General features: G+C 40.9%; 6 protein-coding genes across 6 annotated transcripts in view; all 6 read right to left on the minus strand.

The window, feature by feature from the left end:
* The window catches only part of LOC134859312 (protocadherin alpha-C2-like), a 184,521-nt gene extending 170,991 nt beyond the window's left edge, over positions 1 to 13,530 (minus strand). Inside the window, exon 1 of the mRNA XM_063875733.1 lies at positions 11,096 to 13,530. Coding sequence (XP_063731803.1) covers positions 11,096 to 13,468 — 2,373 coding nt within the window. The 5' untranslated portion in view covers positions 13,469 to 13,530. The remainder of the gene's footprint in view (positions 1 to 11,095) is intronic.
* On the minus strand, positions 970 to 3,481 carry LOC134859991 (protocadherin alpha-3-like). Its single transcript, XM_063876815.1, is given in 2 exon segments — positions 970 to 1,031; positions 1,034 to 3,481. Coding segments are annotated over 2 exon segments (2,343 nt in total). The 5' UTR covers positions 3,315 to 3,481.
* LOC134860006 (protocadherin alpha-8-like) lies at positions 4,223 to 6,610 on the minus strand. The gene is given in 2 exon segments (XM_063876833.1): positions 4,223 to 4,284; positions 4,287 to 6,610. Coding segments are annotated over 2 exon segments (2,349 nt in total). The 5' UTR covers positions 6,574 to 6,610.
* On the minus strand, positions 7,638 to 10,001 carry LOC134860009 (protocadherin alpha-8-like). The gene has a single exon (XM_063876836.1). The coding sequence runs from the start codon at positions 9,999 to 10,001 to the stop codon at positions 7,638 to 7,640; it is 2,364 nt and encodes a 787-aa protein (XP_063732906.1).
* Positions 13,531 to 15,821: 2,291 nt separating the features above from the next.
* Positions 15,822 to 21,701, minus strand: part of LOC134860132 (protocadherin alpha-3-like) — a 9,625-nt gene continuing 3,745 nt past the window's right edge. Inside the window, exons 3-5 of the mRNA XM_063876973.1 lie at positions 20,066 to 20,624; positions 16,974 to 17,185; positions 15,822 to 15,827 (exon numbers count right to left, since the gene is read on the minus strand). Of these exons, the coding sequence (XP_063733043.1) occupies positions 15,822 to 15,827; positions 16,974 to 17,185; positions 20,066 to 20,624 (777 nt within the window). The remainder of the gene's footprint in view (positions 15,828 to 16,973; positions 17,186 to 20,065; positions 20,625 to 21,701) is intronic.
* On the minus strand, positions 17,177 to 20,050 carry LOC134859356 (protein FAM200A-like). The gene is made up of 2 exons (XM_063875796.1): positions 17,741 to 20,050; positions 17,177 to 17,602 (listed from the first exon to the last, which is right to left on the minus strand). Exon 1 carries the CDS (start codon positions 19,823 to 19,825, stop codon positions 17,744 to 17,746), a length of 2,082 nt encoding a protein of 693 aa, XP_063731866.1. The 5' UTR covers positions 19,826 to 20,050; the 3' UTR covers positions 17,177 to 17,602; positions 17,741 to 17,743.

Below are 21,701 nucleotides of genomic sequence, written 5' to 3' on the forward strand. Positions count from 1 at the left end.
TTAGTCCTGTTAGTAAAAAACAAAAGCCTTAGAAGGGGAGGTTCCAAATCATCTCTGGTTTCCCAATGTAATAGTGACATCCAGAGGCAACTCATCAAAACAAACTTTACTACATATATGTTAAGGTTAGAAAACGTTTCCTGAAAAAAACGGATATAAATGACCGTACCGTTATATACAATATTTTCTCAAATATTTCTAAATAAACACCTTTGTTAGACATTTTGGGTAAAAAGCAGGAACATGGTATATTGAGCAGAAGATACGAAATTAACATGATGCAAAAGTAAAAACATTACATAAAAGCTACAAGCATTGTCGATATCATTACCGAAGAAGGAACTTCTACAGATAATGAAATAAAAATATATCTCCTTTTTAAGTACAATCAAATTGCCTCACACCCACATTGATATGTTTATTAAAAAAAGCTGTTATAGTTTGTCACCCAACAGTTTAAATTAAAATATGTCTTGCTCATCCAGATGCCCCCCCTCCTGTCAAGAAGTACTTTGTTTTGCAGTTAACAATTAATGCACGAGAGTCACAATCATCTCTTACTTAAGCAATCATTTCTATGACTCTAAACTATGAAGTTCTTTGTTTCTTTGCCAAAATGAATGGATGTCTACAGAAAACTATGTCCAGCACCACGGACAGCAACAGTTTGTTTTGCACTCAGAGGTGCAGGAACTGATTTAGCTTTGACAAACAGCAATAAGATCAACTGTACACAACAAACTATCCAACAACATAGATACAGTATGCAAAAACAAGTGATTTCAGCCAGATAGGATGAATATATCTCAACGGCAGACCCTGTTTCTATGAATACAATTGAAGTTTTAATGTAGAATATGATTCAATGTCATTTGATATCAAACTTTTTCAATTGCCGCAGCAGTACTATATGGGATGTAAGAGAGTTGTAATATCTATTTATCTTACCTCTGTGATGTCCCCCTCCTGTCAGGAAGCACCAGTGTGTTGGCATGGCTGCCTGGGACTATAGTAGATCCTATACTCATTCTGGGTCCAACTAACATGTACCGCTTGTCTCCAGATCTGTACTGGATGCTGTGACACAGTGTCCCATCATAGTTAGTCTCTTGGAGATATTTAGAAGTGTAGTCTGTGGATTTAGAGCACTGCATTGCAATCAGCATGATGATACTGATGAGAAAAAGTGTTGACACTGAGCCCAGAGTTATCATCAGGTAAAAAGTCACATTATTATCCTCATCATCTTTTGTTGCACTTTTAACATCAGCAGCAGCAAAAGCCTCTCTGGGCTCCACAAGTTTGACAACCACAGTAGCTGTTGCTGACAGGGAAACGTTGCCATTGTCTTTCACCAGTATGATCAGTTTATGCTCAGCCTCGTCTGTCTCTGTGAATGAGCGAAGTGTTCTGATCCGTCCTGTATAGCGGTCCAAACCAAAGAGACTGTGGTCAGTGACTTCCTGCAGTGAGAACAGTAACCAGCCGTTATATCCTATATCAGCGTCATAGGCTCTGACTTTAGTCACCAAGTGTCCTGCATTCACATTGCGGGGAATCTCCTCCACACCTTCAGCAGATCCGTTAGAGCTGACCGGATACAGGATGACTGGAGCGTTGTCGTTCTGATCCAGAATGAACACGTGCACTGTGACGTTGCTGCTTAGTGACGGAGTTCCAGAATCTGTGGCAACAACTTGGAACTGGAACGTTTTCAGAGTCTCAAAGTCAAAGCTTTTCAGCGCCAAAATATCTCCAGTTTCAGAGTTGATATTTAAGAAAGATGTCATATCACGAAGTAGGCCATCGCCTCTGACAATGTGATATGTTATTGCTGCATTTTCATTCAGATCATTATCAGCTGCACTTACAGTAAATATTGATCCACCAGGGGCATTGTTTTCTACCAAATAAAGTTCCAATCGATTCTGACTAAAATGTGGCCTGTTGTCGTTTACATCTGACACCTGAACACTCAAGGTTTTTACAGTGGAGAGTTGAGGTTCCCCGCAGTCAGTCGCTGTTATTGTGATGTCATAATGGGACACAATTTCTCTGTCTAAACGCCCCTTTGTGACAAGGGAATACATGTTTTCCTCAATGGATGGCGTCAAATCAAACGGAACTTTTTCTAATATTTTACAAATAACCTTTCCGTTAACCCCTGCATCTCTGTCGTTAACACTGATGAGTGATATGACTGTGCCAGGCTTTGAATCTTCTGGGACTATCTTAGACAATGATGTTACCTCAATGTCTGGCTTGTTATCATTCAAATCGTTTATTTTTATCACAACTCTGCTTTCGGCCGTCCAAGGAAGCTGGCCTTTATCTGAAGCTTGCAGATCTAGTCTATAAATCTCCGCGTCCTCAAAGTCTACTTTTCCTTTCACTCGAATCTCCCCAGTGACGCTGTCTAATTCAAATGTGTCTTGCACTTTTTTCTTTTGCGTTTTTCCAAACATGTATTCGATTTCACTATTTAAAGCTTCATCTAAATCTGTAGCATTTATTCTTACAACAAGGCTTCCTATTGGGGCATTTTCATCTAATGACACCGTGTATATATCTTTGCTAAACACAGGGCGATTATCATTTGCATCTAGCACAGTGATAGTCAAATTGAGAATCCCTGATTTTGAAGGACTGCCCCCATCAAGAGCCGTCAGGACTAAACGGTGTTCTGCCTTTTGCTCCCTATCTAAAGGCTTTTTCAGCACTAAGAATGGTATCTTGTCCTCCTCCGTGTCTCTGACTTCAATATCAAAAAAAATATTTGAGCTCAATTTGTATATCTGGACTGAGTGTGTACCGACATCCGGGTCTCTGGCAGCATGAATTTGGAATCGAGTACCTGGAGGAGTATGTTCTGCTATTTCCAGTCGCTGCTCGTTTTCCGGAAAAGTCGGTGAATGATCATTTACATCCGTTATTTCGACGCCGACGTAGTGGATTTCCAATGGGCTTTCAACAACAATTTTTAGATTTATCAAACAAACCTTGATACCATCACAGAGCTCTTCGCGGTCCACAGTTTTTCTAATATACAATACTCCATTGTTTTGATTCAACTGAAACAGCGCGTGATTGGGTCCCGAAACGATACGGAACCGCCTGTCTGTCAAAGTGCTGATATCAAGCCCTAAATCCTTTGCAACATTTCCAACAGATGAGTCAACTTCTACTTCTTCTGGAACAGAGTACCTTAGCTGAGCTAAAACCAGTTCCCCAAAGCCCAGCAACAAAATCCCGGCCATCCAGCAGCAGTTCACTCGGCGTCTTTGTCCTTGTTCTCCCATTGTAAAACGAAACATAAGGATTTCCTTCAGGCAAATACAGCGATGGAATTGCTCAACGAAAAGGCAAATACAGCAATGGAATTGTTCAACGAAAAGCCTGAATTAATCATTTCTTTACCATTCTCAAACATAAGCTTCCACACATACATATTACCCGATAATCTTATTAAATGCCCTACGATGTTTACTCCGTCTGTATGCCACCTCGATAGGAGAGGATCCAGAGATGGGCAGGGCCTGTGCAGAATGAGCTTCACAACCATAACCTTGGCCACACTGACACCCTGTGTCCAATGGGCTACAATACCATACGAAATCATAATTGTTTAATTTCACTACCTCCTTCTTTATCACATATGACTGATTTATGCTATAATGTTGCAAACAGTCCAGTAGTAAAGGACACTGTGAGATAAAACGTCATCCATACTCTCAATGAAGTGTACTTGTGTTCCTCTTCCCAAAAGTCAAACTAAATATATTATGTGTTTCTCAGCAACCACTAATCAGAGTGTGTTGTTCTTAACACAAACCATAACACCTGAAAACAGACGTATTTTAAATCTGCTCCATAGCTCAATTTTGTTAAACATTACTTTGGATGCTCATGATTGATAAACAATGTGTGTCTTTAATTACACATAGTTACTTAATGTTCAGTAAATATTATGTAAAACATAGTGAGTATTCCCATCCGATACATCGCATTGCAAAAAAACAGAAAAACCCAGATAATCACCCCCAACAAAGAAAAAAATATTTCAGCACCATAGAAAGCACAGTTTTACACCTGCAGGGAGTTCAACGGCAAACAAACCCAATATATATACCCTTATACAACATACAGACTAGTTAATATTTTCGTGTAAAATCTTTGTGTACATAATAAAAATATATTTACCTCTGTGGATGTCCCCCTCCTGTCAGGAAGCACTAGTGTGTTGGCATGGCTGCCTGGGACTATAGTAGATCCTATACTCATTCTGGGTCCAACTAACATGTACCGCTTGTCTCCAGATCTGTACTGGATGCTGTGACACAGTGTCCCATCATAGTTAGTCTCTTGGAGATATTTAGAAGTGTAATCTGTGGATTTAGAGCACTGCATTGCAATCAGCATGATGATACTGATGAGAAAAAGTGTTGAGACTGAGCCCAGAGTTATCATCAGGTAAAAAGTCACATTATTATCCTCATCATCTTTTGTTGCACTTTTAACATCAGCAGCAGCAAAAGCCTCTCTGGGCTCCACAAGTTTGACAACCACAGTAGCTGTTGCTGACAGGGAAACGTTGCCATTGTCTTTCACCAGTATGATCAGTTTATGCTCAGCCTCGTCTGTCTCTGTGAATGAGCGAAGTGTTCTGATCCGTCCTGTATAGCGGTCCAAACCAAAGAGACTGTGGTCAGTGACTTCCTGCAGTGAGAACAGTAACCAGCCGTTATATCCTATATCAGCGTCATAGGCTCTGACTTTAGTCACCAAGTGTCCTGCGTTCACATTGCGGGGAATCTCTTCCACACCTTCAGCAGAACCGTTAGAGCTGACCGGATACAGGATGACTGGAGCGTTGTCGTTCTGATCCAGAATGAACACGTGCACTGTGACGTTGCTGCTTAGTGACGGAGTTCCAGAATCTGTGGCGACAACTTGGAACTGGAACGTTTTCAGAGTCTCAAAGTCAAAGCTTTTTAGCGCTGAAATATCTCCAGTTTCAGAGTTAATATTTAGGAAAGACAGTATGTCATTTTGATTCCCTTCTCTTACTATACGATACGAAATAGCTGCATTGTCATTCAAGTCATTGTCTGTTGCGCTTACAGAGAAAATAGAATTGCCAGCAACATTATTTTCTACCAGATAAAACTCTAAAGGCGTGTGTTCGAAATGAGGACGATTGTCGTTTACATCTGATATCTGAATGTTGAGAGTTTTAAACGCAGATAAGGGAGGTTCCCCACAATCACTTGCTTTAATTTTTATTTCATATTGTGACACTTTCTCTCGGTCCAAAAAACCCTTGGTGATAACTGAATAAGTGTGTTCCTTATATGAAGGCTTCAATTCAAAGGGTACATTATTAGATATGTGTGAAATGATTTTCCCATTGACACCGGAGTCTTTATCCGTTACGCTTATAAGCGAAATAATTGTTCCTGGTTTTGAGTCTTCAGACACTGTATTTGACAATGACGTTACTTCTATTTCTGGTGGATTATCGTTAACGTCTATTATCTTAATAATTACTCTACACTCACCCGCTAATGGAGGTGTTCCTTTATCTGATGCTTCAATGTCCAGTTCATATATGTCGATTTCCTCATAATTCACTACTCCTTTAACTTTAATTTCTCCAGTTAATTTATTCAAATCAAAAACGTCGTATACTTTACGCCTCAAGGTTTTTCCTAGGCTGTATTCAACTTCCCCATTGGTGTATTCATCCAGATCGGTTGCATTCATTTTGAATATTGAAGTACCGACTGGGATGTTTTCTTGTATTAAAATGTGGTAAATCTCCTGACTAAACATCGGGCGATTATCATTACTATCAAGAACAATAATAGAAACATTAAGTTTGCTCGATTTTGGAGGTTTACCTCCATCAACCGCAGTAACCAGCAGCGTGTGATTGTTGTGTTGTTCTCTGTCCAAAGATTTCTTCAGCACTAGAAATGGTATTTTACCGGCATCGCTTTGACGGACATTAATTTCAAAATGTTCATTGGATGTTAAAGTGTATGTACGAATTGAGTTAACTCCAGCATCGGGGTCTCGAGCAGTGTGCAGTTGAAATCGCTTTCCTGGTAATGTGTGCTCAGCTATTTCGAATATCTGTTCCCTTTCAGGAAAACTAGGAGAGTGGTCATTTACATCAGTAATTTCTACAACTACGTAGTGTATTTCCAAAGGAGATTCAACAAGGATTTTGAGCTCCATTAGGCAGGCACCTCCTCCCTGACACAGCTCCTCTCTGTCAATATGCTTGTTGACGTACAGAGCGCCATTACCCTGGTTTACTTCAAAAATAGCGTCCTTACTTCCAGATACAACGCGGAACCGTCGAGCAATCAGCGAGGATATGTCAAGCCCAAGATCGTTGGCAATATTTCCAACAACAGTCCCTTCTTTTACCTCCTCTGGAATAGAGTACCGTATCTGAGCCACAGCCTGATTTACGAACAGCAGGGGTAAAGCCAAATAAAAAGCAAACCAGGAGCAGTCCTTTGTCCGAGGTTTTGTTTCGGTCTCCATCATTATCCAAAAACACATTCACCAACAGGAGCCGGTTACTTTCAAAAAAGGTTATTTAAATCCATCCTGCTGAATTAAGGGTATTTGCAAATGACGAAGTGTGACTGTAATGACTGGTGTGCTTGATTCAAATACCTTCTTTAGTCCTGTTAGTAAAAAACAAAAGCCTTGGAAGGGGAGGTTCCAAATCGTCTCTGGTTTCCCAATGTAATAGTGACATCCAGAGGCAACTCATCAAAATAAACTTTACTATATATATGTTAAGGTTAGAAAACATTTCCTGAAAAAAACGGATATAAATGACCGTACCGTTATATACAATATTTTCTCAAATATTTCTAAATAAATACCTTTGTTAGACATTTTGGGTAAAAAGCAGGAACATGGTATATTGAGCAGAAGATACGAAATTAACATGATGCAAAAGCAACAACATTTCATAAAAGCTACAAGCATTGCCGATATCTTTACCGAAGAAGGAACTTCTATAGATAATGAAATAAAAATATATCTCCTTTTTTAAGTGCAATCAAATTGCCTCACACCCACATTGATATGTTTATAAAAAAGCTGTTATAGTTTGTCACCCAACAGTTTAAATTAAAATATGTCTTGCGCATCCAGATGTCCCCCCTCCTGTCAAGAATTGAATTTGTTTCGCAGTTAACAATTAATGCACTAGAGTCACAATCATCTCTTACTTAAGCAATCATTTCTATGACTCTAAACTATGAAGTTCTTTGTTTCTTAGCCAAAATGAATGGATACCTACAACAAACTATTTCCAGCACCACGAACAGCAACTGTTTGTTTTGCACTCAGAGGTGCAGGAACTGATTTCACTTTGACAAACAGCAATAAGATAAACTGTACACAACAAACTATCCAACAACATAGATACAGTATGCAAAAACAAGTGATTTCAGCCAGATAGGATGAATATATCTCAACGGCAGACCCTGTTTCTATGAATACAATTGTTGAAGTTTTAATGTAGAACATGATTCAATGTCATTTGATATCACATTTTTTCAATTGCCGCAACAGTACTATATGGAATGTAAGAGAGTTGTAAAATGTATTTATCTTACCTCTGTGGATGTCCCCCTCCTATCAGGAAGCACCAGTGTGTTGGCATGGCTGCCCGGGACTATAGTAGATCCTATACTCATTCTGGGTCCAACTAACATGTACCGCTTGTCTCCAGATCTGTACTGGATGCTGTGACACAGTGTCCCATCATAGTTAGTCTCTTGGAGATATTTAGAAGTATAGTCTGTGGATTTAGAGCACTGCATTGCAATCAGCACGATGATACTGATGAGAAAAAGTGTTGAGACTGAGCCCAGAGTTATCATCAGGTAAAAAGTCACATTATTATCCTCCTCATCCTTTGTTGCACTTTTAACATCAGCAGCAGCAAAAGCCTCTCTGGGCTCCACAAGTTTGATAACCACAGTAGCTGTTGCTGACAGGGAAACGTTGCCATTGTCTTTCACCAGTATGATCAGTTTATGCTCAGCCTCGTCTGTCTCTGTGAATGAGTGAAGTGTTCTGATCCGTCCTGTATAGCGGTCCAAACCAAAGAGACTGTGGTCAGTGACTTCCTGCAGTGAGAACAGTAACCAGCCGTTATATCCTATATCAGCGTCATAGGCTCTGACTTTAGTCACAAAGTGTCCTGCGTTCACATTGCGGGGAATCTCTTCCACACCTTCAGCAGAACCGTTAGAGCTGACCGGATACAGGATGACTGGAGCGTTGTCGTTCTGATCCAGAATGAACACGTGCACTGTGACGTTGCTGCTTAGTGACGGAGTTCCAGAATCTGTGGCGACAACTTGGAACTGGAACGTTTTCAGAGTCTCAAAGTCAAAGCTTTTTAGCGCTGAAATATCTCCAGTTTCCAAGTTAATATTTAGGAAAGACAGTATGTCATTTTGATTCCCTTCTCTTACTATACGATACGAAATAGCTGCATTGTCATTCAAGTCATTGTCTGTTGCGCTTACAGAGAAAATAGAATTGCCGGCAACATTATTTTCTACCAGATAAAACTCTAAAGGCGCGTGTTCGAAATGAGGACGATTGTCGTTTACATCTGATATCTGAATGTTGAGAGTTTTAAACGCAGATAAGGGAGGTTCCCCACAATCAGTTGCTTTAATTTTTATTTCATAATGTGAAACCTGCTCTCGATTCAGTAATCCCTTAGTGACAACCGAGTAAGTGTTTTCCTTATAGGCAGGCTTTAATTCAAAAGGAACATCTGAGGTTATGCTTGATATTATTTTTCCGTTGACACCGGAGTCTTTATCCGTTACGCTTATAAGAGAAATAATTGTTCCTGGCTTCGAGTCTTCAGCCACTGTATTTGACAGTGATGTAACTTCTATTTCCGGTGGATTATCGTTCACGTCTATTATCTTTATAACAACTCTACACTCACCTGTCAGTGGAGGTGATCCTTTATCTGACGCCTCGACATCGAGTTTATAAACGTTGTTTTCTTCATAGTCCACATTTCCCTTAACTTTAATTTCTCCAGATAATTTGTCCAATTCAAACATATCATAGATTTTTCGTTTTAAGGTTTTTCCTAGGCTGTATTCAATATCACTATTTGTGCCTTCGTCTGGATCCGTTGCATTCATTTTAAATATTGTAGTTCCTACTTGAGCATTTTCATAAATTTGTATTTGGTAAGTATCCTGACTAAATAATGGGCGATTGTCATTACTATCCAGAACAATAATAGAAACATTAAGTGTGCCTGATTTTGGAGGTTTTCCTCCATCAACGGCAGTAACCAGCAGCGTGTGTTTGTTCGTTTGTTCTCTGTCCAACGATTTCTTCAGCACTAAAAATGGTATTTTATCCTCATCACTTTGGCGGATATCTACTTCAAAATGTTCATTTGATGTTAAAGTGTATGTACGAATTGAGTTAACTCCAGCATCGGGGTCACGAGCAGGGTGCAGTTGAAATTGTTTTCCTGGTAATGTGTGCTCAGCCATTTCGAATATCTGTTCCGTTTCAGGAAAACCAGGAGAGTGGTCATTTACATCTGTAATTTCTACAACTACGTAGTGTATTTCCAAAGGAGATTCAACGAGGATTTTGAGCTCCATTAGGCAGGCACCTCCTCCCTGACACAGCTCCTCTCTGTCAATATGCTTGTCGACGTACAGAGCGCCATTACCGGGGTTTACTTCAAAAATAGCGTCCTTACTTCCAGATACAACGCGGAACCGTCGAGCAATCAACGAGGAGATGTCAAGCCCAAGATCCTTGGCAACATTTCCAACAACAGTCCCTTCTTTTACCTCCTCTGGAATAGAGTACCGTATCTGAGCCACGGCCTGATTTACGAAAAACAGGGGTAAAGCCAAATAAAAAGCAAACCAGGAGCAGTCCTTTGTCCGAGGTTTTGTTTCGGTCCCCATCATTATCCAAAAACACATTCACCAACAGGAGCCGGTTACTTTCAAAAAAGGTTATTTAAATCCATCCTGCTGAATTAAGGGTATTTGCAAATGACGAAGTGTGACTGTAATGACTGGTGTGCTTGATTCAAATACCTTCTTTAGTCCTGTTAGTAAAAAACAAAAGCCTTGGAAGGGGAGGTTCCAAATCGTCTCTGGTTTCCCAATGTAATAGTGACATCCAGAGGCAACTCATCAAAATAAACTTTACTACATATATATGTTAAGGTTAGAAAACGTTTCCTGAAAAAAACGGATATAAATGACCGTACCGTTATATACAATATTTTCTCAAATATTTCTAAATAAATACCTTTGTTAGACATTTTGGGTAAAAACCAGGAACATGGTATATTCAGCAGAAGATACAAAATTAACATGATGCAAAAGCAACAACATTTCATACAAGCTACAAGCATTGTCGATATCATTACCGAAGAAGGAACTTCTACAGATAATGAAATAAAAATATATCTCCTTTTTTAAGTACAATCAAATTGCCTCACACCCACATTGATATGTTTATTAAAAAAAGCTGTTATAGTTTGTCACCCAACAGTTTAAATTAAAATATGTCTTGCTCATCCAGATGCCCCCCCTCCTGTCAAGAAGTACTTTGTTTTGCAGTTAACAATTAATGCACTAGAGTCACAATCATCTCTTACTTAAGCAATCATTTCTATGACTCTAAACTATGAAGTTCTTTGTTTCTTGGCCAAAATGAATGGATGTCTACAGAAAACTATGTCCAGCACCACGGACAGCAACTGTTTGTTTTGCACTCAGAGGTGCAGGAACTGATTTAGCTTTGACAAACAGCAATAAGATAAACTGTACACAACAAACTATCCAACAACATAGATACAGTATGCAAAAACAAGTGATTTCAGCCAGATAGGATGAATATATCTCAACGGCAGACCCTGTTTCTATGAATACAATTGTTGAAGTTTTAATGTAGTACATGATTCAATGTCATTTGATATAAAACTTTTTCAATTGCTGCAGCAGTACTATATGGAATGTAAGAGAGTTGTAATATGTATTTATCTTACCTCTGTAGATGTCCCCCTCCTGTCAGGAAGCACCAGTGTGTTGGCATGGCTGCCTGGGACTATAGTATATTCTATACTCATTCTGGGTCCAACTAACATGTACCGCTTGTCTCCAGATCTGTACTGGATGCTGTGACACAGTGTCCCATCATAGTTAGTCTCTTGGAGATATTTAGAAGTATAGTCTGTGGATTTAGAGCACTGCATTGCAATCAGCACGATGATACTGATGAGAAAAAGTGTTGACACTGAGCCCAGAGTTATCATCAGGTAAAAAGTCACATTATTATCCTCATCATCCTTTGTTGCACTTTTAACATCAGCAGCAGCAAAAGCCTCTCTGGGCTCCACAAGTTTGACAACCACAGTAGCTGTTGCTGACAGGGAAATGTTGCCATTGTCTTTCACCAGTATGATCAGTTTATGCTCAGCCTCGTCTGTCTCTGTGAATGAGCGAAGTGTTCTGATCTGTCCTGTATAGCGGTCCAAACCAAAGAGACTGTGGTCAGTGACTTCCTGCAGTGAGAACAGTAACCAGCCGTTATATCCTATATCAGCGTCATAGGCTCTGACTTTAGTCACCAAGTGTCCTGCGTTCACATTGCGGGGAATCTCCTCCACACCTTCAGCAGAACCGTTAGAGCTGACCGGATACAGGATGACTGGAGCGTTGTCGTTCTGATCCAGAATGAACACGTGCACTGTGACGTTGCTGCTTAGTGATGGAGTTCCAGAATCTGTGGCGACAACTTGGAACTGGAACGTTTTCAGAATCTCAAAGTCAAAGCTTTTTAGCGCAGAAATATCTCCAGTTTCTGAGTTAATATTCAGGAAAGACAGTATGTCATTTTGATTCCCTTCTCTTACTATACGATACGAAATAGCTGCATTGTCATTCAAGTCATTGTCTGTTGCGCTTACAAAGAAAATAGAATTGCCGGCAACATTATTTTCTACCAGATAAAACTCTAAAGGCGTGTGTTCGAAATGAGGACGATTGTCGTTTACATCTGATATCTGAATGTTGAGAGTTTTAAACGTAGATAAGGGAGGTTCCCCACAATCAGTTGCTTTTATTGTTATTTCATAATGTGAAACCTGCTCTCGATTCAGTAATCCCTTAGTGACAACCGAGTAAGAGTTTTCCTTATAGGAGGGCTTTAATTCAAAAGGAACATCTGAGGTTATGCTTGATATTATTTTTCCGTTGACACCGGAGTCTTTATCCGTTACGCTTATAAGGGCAATAATTGTTCCTGGCTTTGAGTCTTCAGCCACTGTATTTGACAATGATGTAACTTCTATTTCAGGTGGATTATCATTCACGTCTATTATCTTAACAACGACTCTACACTCACCTGTCAGTGGAGGTGTTCCTTTATCTGATGCCTCAACATCCAATTTATAAACGTAATTTTCTTCATAGTCCACATTACCCTTAACTCTAATTTCTCCAGATAATTTGTCCAATTCAAAAATATCATAGATTTTTCGCTTTAAGGTTTTTCCTAGGCTGTATTCAATATCACTACTGGTGCCTTCATCTGGATCCGTTGCATTCATTTTAAATATTGAAGTACCAACTTGAGCATTTTCATATATTTGTATTTGGTAGATATCCTGATTAAACATTGGGCGATTATCATTAATATCAAGAACAATAATAGAAACATTAAGCGTGCCTGATTTTGGAGGTTTTCCTCCATCAACGGCAGTAACCAGCAGCTTGTGTTGGTTCTGTTGTTCTCTGTCCAACGATTTTTTCAGCACTAGAAATGGTATTTTATCCTCATCACTTTGGCGGATATCTACTTCAAAATGTTCATTTGATGTTAAAGTGTATGTACGAATTGAGTTAACTCCAGCATCGGGGTCACGAGCAGTGTGCAGTTGAAATCGCTTTCCTGGTAATGTGTGCTCAGCTATTTCAAAAATCTGTTCGCTTTCAGAGAAACCAGGAGAGTGGTCATTTACATCTGTAATTTCTACAACTACGTAGTGTATTTCCAAAGGAGATTCAACGAGGATTTTGAGCTCCATTAGGCAGGCACCTCCTCCCTGACACAGCTCCTCTCTGTCAATATGCTTGTTGACGTACAGAGCGCCATTACCCTGGTTTACTTCAAAAATAGCGTCCTTACTTCCTGACACAACGCGGAACCGTCGAGCAATCAACGAAGAGATGTCGAGCCCAAGATCCTTAGCAACATTTCCAGCCACAGTCCCTTCTTTTACCTCCTCTGGAATAGAGTACCGTATCTGAGCCAAAGCCTGATTTACGAACAGCAGGGGTAAAGCCAAATAAAAAGCAAACCAGGAGCAGTCCTTTGTCCGAGGTTTTGTTTCGGTCCCCATCATTATCCAACAACACATTCACCAACAGGAGGCGGTTACTTTCAAAAACGGTTATTTAAGTCCATCCCGCTAAATAACGCGTATCTGCAAAACTCAGAGCTTGATTTTAACGACTGGTTTGCTTGATTCAAATGCTCTCTTCCCTCTATTGAGTAAGAAACAAAAGCCTTGCAAGGGGAGGTTCTAAGTCGTTTCTGGTTCTCGATGTAATAGTGACACCCAGGGGAAATTCTAAAAACAGACTTTACTACATATTCTTTAAAATATTTGAAGGGATGATGTGCAACAACAACCTGCTTTTTACTGATTATTTAAACAATAGTATTGATTTTTTTTTTACCATCACTTTTCTTGTTGAAATTTTCATGAGATTCAGCAGGATGGACAGCATTTAAAAGCATATGCAGTGATTTCCATCCAACTTTCCATGATAGTAATTGTACTAATCTGAGACCCAAATGTCTACCCTTAGATGCATAAGTGGGTCAAAAATGACCCAGTGAGGTTGTTTTCTTGAAATATCTTCATCATGAAAAATTGTTATCATTTCATATTCCAGGTATTCCTCAAAAAACAAGTTTTTGATATCATGCCATTTAAATGTTTAACTTACCTTGTATACATTTTAAGAAATTGTAGTTTTTGTATTACTACCCCAAGCTTCCATAAGTGGGTCAAAAATGACCCGCATGCATTTTCTATGGAATCTTATGGGAACCTTTGATTCTTATCAACTGTGGCTGTCAGGAATACATTAGTTTGGGACCACACAGACTACATCAGAAGTGTCACCCCTCAGGAAGATGGTTTTACACAGCAAGATCTGACACGTGTAAGTATTATCCTCAGAAAATATTGTGTGTCATTCATGACTGTTGTGTGAAAGAGTATGTTATTATACTGTATAAATGTGCCTACTTTATAGCTAGCTAACACTAGCTAGCTAACCAAGATAGCTAACATTACTGTATAGCTAGCTGCATAGCTACATATTGATCTATTGAAAACATTCCTCTTATGTTTCCCCATCCAAGGTGTCATGGCTGCTAGGTACACAGCTGAAATGGTCCTACAGATGCTGGATGATGGAGAGGCAGTGACGGGGTTGGACTCAGAATCTGAAATCTCAGATGATGAGGACCAAGACTATTGTCCAGGTGGCAGTGGCAGTTGTCCACCTGGAAATCCAACTCTACAAACTGAACAGGATCAATCAGACACAGGAGATTCCTCTTGTGAGTCCTCTGAAGAAGAAAGTGAAGACCAAATCACGTCCAACCGAATGAGTCGTAAGGGCTCTTACTGGAGTGAGTTACCTCCCACCCAGGGCAGAACACCGATCCACAATATCCTCAGAAGTCGGTCAGGGCCTGCACAAGGGCTTACCACCACTGTCTCACCAAAAGATGCATGGGAGCTCTTTATCACTGATAATATCATATAAGAGGTGATGAAGTGCACAAACTTGGAGGGACGGAGAGTAGCAACAGCTACAGGAAAAGAGTGGAACAATGTCAACAAAGATGAATTCATGGTCTTCATTGGATTGACAAATCTTGCAGGAATTGAGAAGAACTGGGATGTATCAGTCCGTGAGCTGTTTGGGAGTCCTTTACATAATCCCATGTACAAGGCCACTATGGCTGTTGGAATATTTGAAGATATTCACTGTGTCTTGCACTTCGATGACAAGAGGACCAGAGCTGCCGACTGGAAACAGACCATATAGCAGCCTTCCGCTATGTATGGGACCTGTTCCTGGTCAACTGCAGACAGCGATTCATCCCCAGTGATTGTGCCACTGTGGACGAACAGCTTGTGCCATTCAGGGGGAGGTGCAAGTTTCTACAGTACATGCCAAGCAAGCCCGCCGAGTACGGCCTAAAGATCTTCTGGGTTTGTGATGAACGCATCCCCTATGCAATAGATGGTATAGTTTACACGGGGAGACAACCAGGGGAAGAAGTTCAGAAGAATCTGGGGGAAAACATTGTCCTGCAGTTGTGTAGTAGATTTAGAAACACAAGTCGCAACATCACCACGGATAACTTTTTCACCAGTGTGCCTCTTGCGCAGCATCTCCTGGAGAAGGATCTCACTATTGTGGGGACTCTACGTCAGAACAAGCCAGATATCCCTCCTCTGGTGAAGCCTTCCAAGTCCAGGGAGGTTCACAGCACAGAGTTTGGATTCAACGGCAGCCTTACCTTGGTCAGCTATGTCAGAAAGAAAGGAATGGCTGTTGTGCTCCTGAGCACGATGCACCTTGACAAAGTAGTGGATGAAAATAGCAGAAAGAAAAAACAGAAGTGATCACATTTTACAACAAGACGAAAGGAGGTGTAGACAGCACTGACCAGATGGTTGGCACCTACACCTGCAAGCGCCAAACACAGAGGTGGCCCATGGTGCTGTGGTACAACATACTTGACATTGCCACCCTGAATGCCTACACCTTTTTCCCGGCTCAGCACCAAGAATTCAAGAGCGGAATCACCTATGCATGACAGCTCTTCCTCAATGAGCTGTCAAAGGAGTTTGTCACACCATACATGAGGAGCCGACTGGAAGGCTACCCACAACTGCAAACCCCGATTATTGAAGCAATGGGAAGGTGTGGGGTGACAAAAGCCACAACCCAGCCACAGGAAAGAAGCAGAGAGGGCCAACCAAAGAGAAAGAGGTGTCTGATCTGCCCAAGTAACAAAGATCGCAAAGTCAACAATAGGTGTGGGAAATGCAATGTACCTGTGTGCAATGATCACAGCCAGAAACAAATAGTTTGTCTCAACTGCATACAGTGAGGAGACAAGAAGACAAAACAGGGAAAAGAGAGAGGAACTGTCAATGACTGGACAGTTACACACTTACACACACACACACACACACACACACACACACACACACACACACACACACACACACACACACACACACACACACACACACACACACACTGGATGTTCACATTTTTCGGTTGCTGTTCTGGGTAATTTTCTTCGTTTTTAATCAATATGTTCAAAACTTTTTTCAAACTTTTTTTCAAAATGTTAAAAAGTGAAAAATTAAAGATATTTCAAACATGAAATCATTCTTGTGTGGTCCTAAATATAATACAACATATTATACAAGTGATTATTCTTAACCAAAATTATAAAAATGGCATAAAAACACATTGATGCTAGAATGGGTCATTTTTTACCCACTTATGGAAGAGTGTAGGGTCCAATCACTCGTGTATCTAAGGGTTAAATATCTCTTACTTTTGCCACAATCCCATTTAAACTTGTTGGCGAGAATGATGATATTATGATTTCGGTGTGGTCATAATCGAGAAACGGCTTTCCTCCTTACAAAGAATGAGCTTTATTTAGTATTTCAAATAAATGCCAGGTATGCTAGTTATTGGCAGTTCAAAAGGCGGATGAGACATGATAGTAAACAGACTTTGAGCAAAACACAAACATATATTTATATATGTGACAACATACTGCGTGCATGGTTTTTTTAATGAAAGTCTTACCTCTGTGGATGTCCCCCTCCTGTCAGGAAGCACTAGTGTGTTGGCATGGCTGCCTGGGACTATAGTAGATCCTATACTCATTCTGGGTCCAACTAACATGTACCGCTTGTCTCCAGATCTGTACTGGATGCTGTGACACAGTGTCCCATCATAGTTAGTCTCTTGGAGATATTTAGAAGTATAGTCTGTTGATTTAGAGCAGGGGTTTTCAACTGGTTTTGTCCCAGGGACCACCATTCGGACTAGAAAGCAATCCGCGGCCCACTGATGTGCCTGCGCGTGCGCGTGTGTATTTGGTGTTACATGCATAGCTCAATGCATGAAACATGAAAGAGAGGCCACGCAGATTTTATAATAATAAAAGTAGATTTATTAAATTAAATTAAATTAAAGATTATTTTAAAGAAAGAATAAAGAATAATAAAGTGTTGTGCAATTCAGTATTGGGAAAAGTAACTAAAAATGTCATGCAAAGTCAGTCTAGGTGTGTGACAAAACAACAACGGAGAACAAAAATCCAACAACACCGGAGAACCAAAATCCAACAAATGAAGACCAAGGCAGCCTCAACTGCTGGCTGGTCAGGGCTTTTATAACCCAGCCAGGACAGACCTGTCACCAATCACCTGCTGTAGAGACAGAGAGATTGAGAAAAGCAGAGAGAGATTGAGAAAAGCAGGGAGAGAGAACAGGCTTACCATTAACACAGGGCGGGGCCTAAACCCGCCAGGGTCGTAACAGTGAAAACATGGGAGAATTAGGCCTACCTGTCAGTGTGATATCTGGGCGTGGTGAAGTCCACACAGCCTGTCTATTCGTGGCGAAATGGTAGACAGAGACAGTCTCATGTCATTCTCTGGATCAAGCCTAGCCCTGTACTTATTCTTTAAGTACGCCAGTGTAGAAAAACCACTCTCACACAGGTATGTGGTTGGAAAGGGCAAAAGACACCTCATTGCTTTTGCAGCAAGCTGTGGAAATTCTGTCTGGCAACTTATCCAGAATTTAACAAGGGGCTGTGTGTCGTACATATGCCTCCTGACAGAGTCTGTGGACATCTCAATCAGCTTATCCTCTTCCACAGCCGTCAGACTTGACCCTACTGATGCATCGTCACTGAATGGGAGCAGGATCCACTTGCTGTCACGGCGCCACTCTTCCGAATCAGTGAAGTACTTTGCGAATTGACGCACAAGCTTCCTCAAATGCTCACATATAGTGTCGTTGATGTCAGTGCTGTCAGGGTATTCCTCAACTGAAGGAAACATCGCCAAGTTATTGCTCTCCACTCGTTCGATCCACTTTGACATTTTTTTCACAAATGCGTCGAGCTTCTCGTAGAGCTGCATGACGTTTGCATCTCTCCCTTGCATGGAGCTGTTCAACTTGTTCAGCTCTGCAAAAACATCTGTGAGGTACGCCAGCTTAGTTAACCAGTAACTATCCTTGAAATTGGAAGCCAGATCAGAATGCTTCTCGCACAAGAACTCGTAGATAGCTCCGCGTAGTTCAAACACACGGGCGAGCACAGCGCCGCGAGACAGCCAACGCACCTCTGAATGATAAAGGAGAGAGCTGTGTTCACTTCCCAAGTCATGGCATAGGGATGAAAACAGGCGTGTATTCAATGCGTTTCGTTTTATGAAGTTGACCGTCTTGACAACGACATCAAACACACCACTGAGCTCAACACTGAGATCTTTGGAGGCGAGAGCCTCTCTATGAATCAGGCAGTGTGTCCAAATTACCCCCGGAGCCACCCTCCTTACATGCGCAAACAGTCCAGTCTTGCTGCCACTCATGGCTCGGGCCCCATCGCTGCATAATGCAACGCACCTCTGCCACGAGATATTGTGCTCCGTGAAAAAATCGTCCAGTGCTTTAAATATTTCTACACCGGTAGTTCGCCCGGGCAGTGGTTTGCAAAAAAGAAATTCCTCGCACATAGTGCCACTGTCCTCGTATCGCACAAATGTTAACAGTTGCGCATCAGTAGTAACATCTGTCGTCTCGTCGATTTGAAGGGAAAACAGAACTGTCTGAAGTTTTGCCATCAGCTGGTCTTTGACATCATTTGCCATTTCCCCAATTCGTCTTCCGATTGTGTTGTCTGACAACGGAATAGTTTTTAATTTGTTGGCACATTCTTCGCTTACCATAGCTCTGCACATATCTATGGCTGCTGGCAATATAAGCTGCTCTGCAATGGTATGGGGCTTCTTACTTTTTGCAACCCTGAGAGCGACCAGATACGATGCTTTCAGTGCGTTTTCATTTATTTTTGCACTCTTCCTCATGGTAGCCTGCTGTCCTTTGAAATCACGCAACATCTGTTGCATGTACTCAACGGGTTTGGCCTTCAAGTGGACGTGATGCGTCTCCATATGCCGCGTAAGTTTCGACGGCTTCATAGCTTCATTACAGAGAATTGTTGAACATACGAAACACAGTGGTACCTCCTCTCCTGCTCTGTCTGTCGTCACTGTGAATCCATATTTAACATATTCCTCATTGTATTTTCTTTTTCGTCTTTTTTGCGAAGTTGACGCTTCGGAAGCCTGTCCTTGCCCTATCGTGGCGGCCTGTCCCTCTGTCGTGGCAGCCTGACCCTCTGTCATGGCAGCCTGTCCCTCTGGCACTTTCCTCACTACAAAACGATCCATTGGTGCTAGATATATAGCTAGACTAGTACATATGTAACAAATGTTTGCTGTACTACAACCTATCTTAAAATACTCTCGTCGGCTATGCTTATAAATGTGTGTCAACTTTGCTCGCAAGACTGTACGTAATGAATAATAAGTGAGGTTAGCGACGCAACTCATTACCATTAGCGAATCACAGGCTACCATAGACTGGATAGGCGCAAGGCTACATTCTGTCAGCTTGAATTTCCTTTATATTATTTTAAACATATTTTTCACGATATGTAACGGTATTCTGGAAATGTGTTGAAATATCAAAGCGAATTTATATTAAAAAAAAACAATGGTGAACTGATCAACATAGGCTCTTGTCACGGACCACATGCAATGCCGCCGCGGACCACCAGGGGTCCGCGGACCACCGGTTGAAAACCCCTGATTTAGAGCACTGCATTGCAATCAGCACAATGATACTGATGAGAAAAAGTGTTGAGACTGAACCCAAAGTTATCATCAGGTAAAAAGTCACATTATTATCCTCCTCATCATCTTTTGTTGCACTTTTAACATCAGCAGCAGCAAAAGCCTCTCTGGGCTCCACAAGTTTGATAACCACAGTAGCTGTTGCTGACAGGGAAACGTTGCCATTGTCTTTCACCAGTATGATCAGTTTATGCTCAGCCTCGTCTGTCTCTGTGAATGAGCGAAGTGTTCTGATCCGTCCTGTATAGCGGTCCAAACCAAAGAGACTGTGGTCAGTGACTTCCTGTAGTGAGAACAGTAACCAGCCGTTATATCCTATATCAGCGTCATAGGCTCTGACTTTAGTCACAAAGTGTCCTTTGTTCACATTGCGGGGAATCTCCTCCACACCTTCAGCAGAACCGTTAGAGCTGACCGGATACAGGATGACTGGAGCGTTGTCGTTCTGATCCAGAATGAACACGTGCACTGTGACGTTGCTGCTTAGTGACGGAGTTCCAGAATCTGTGGCGACAACTTGGAACTGGAACGTTTTCAGATTCTCAAAGTCAAAGCTTTTCAGCGCCAAAATATCTCCAGTTTCTGAGTTAATATTTAGGAAAGACATTATATCATTTTGAATCCCTTCTCTCACTATACGATACGAAATATCTGCATTGTCATTCAAATCGTTGTCTGTAGCGCTTACAGAGAAAATATAATTTCCAGCAACGTTATTTTCGGAAAGGTAAAACTGTAATGGATTTTGAGAGAAATGTGGTCTGTTGTCGTTTACATCTGATATCTGAATGCTGAGAGTTTTAAAAGTGAAAGGGAGGTTCCCCCCCAACAGTAGTTTATTTTTATTGGATATTGTGAAGTCGGATCAAAAACCCTTGTGACGACCGAATAAATGTTTCTTTAAGGAGGGCTTTAATTCAAAAGGAACGTTGAGGTTATGCTCGGAATATTTTTCCCCTTTACACCCGGGTCTTTATCCCTTTACGCTGTTGGAAATCATTGAGCCGGTTTAAAGTCTTCAGAGCTGTATTTGAAGTGATGTGTTTCTATTTGGTGGATTTTGTTTAGGTTTTTTATCTTTATAAAAGATCTACACTCACCGTTGGGGGGTTCCTTTATTGACGCCGACATCGAGTTTATAAAATCGTTTTCTTCTAATTATTTCCCCTTTTTTTTAATCTTCAGTTTTTGTCTATTCAAAAAATCATGACGTTTTTTAAGAGTTTTTCCCAGGCTTATTTATTTCCCGTTAAATGCCCTTTTGGCATCCCTTGCATTCAGTTTTAATATTAAAGTGCCGACGGTAATTTTTTTTTATTGAAATGTGGTAAATTCTTGATAAAAATGGGCGATTATCATTAATTTCCGAACAATAATGAAAATTAAAGGGGGCCTGATTTTGGAGGTTTTCCTAAAACGGCAGGGGAACCCAAAGGTTTTGTTTGTTTTTTGTTTCTGTCCCGCGATTTTGCATGAAATGGTATTTTATCCCCGTCGCTTTGGGGATGTTACTTCAAAGTGTTCTTTGACGTTAAGGTAGTACGAATAGAGTTAACTCCAGTCGGGGTTCGGAGGGTGCAGTGGGGAAAACGTTTCCCGG

Source organism: Eleginops maclovinus, chromosome 23, assembly GCF_036324505.1.
Source record: "Eleginops maclovinus isolate JMC-PN-2008 ecotype Puerto Natales chromosome 23, JC_Emac_rtc_rv5, whole genome shotgun sequence".
NCBI classification, from domain to species: Eukaryota; Metazoa; Chordata; class Actinopteri; order Perciformes; family Eleginopidae; genus Eleginops; species Eleginops maclovinus.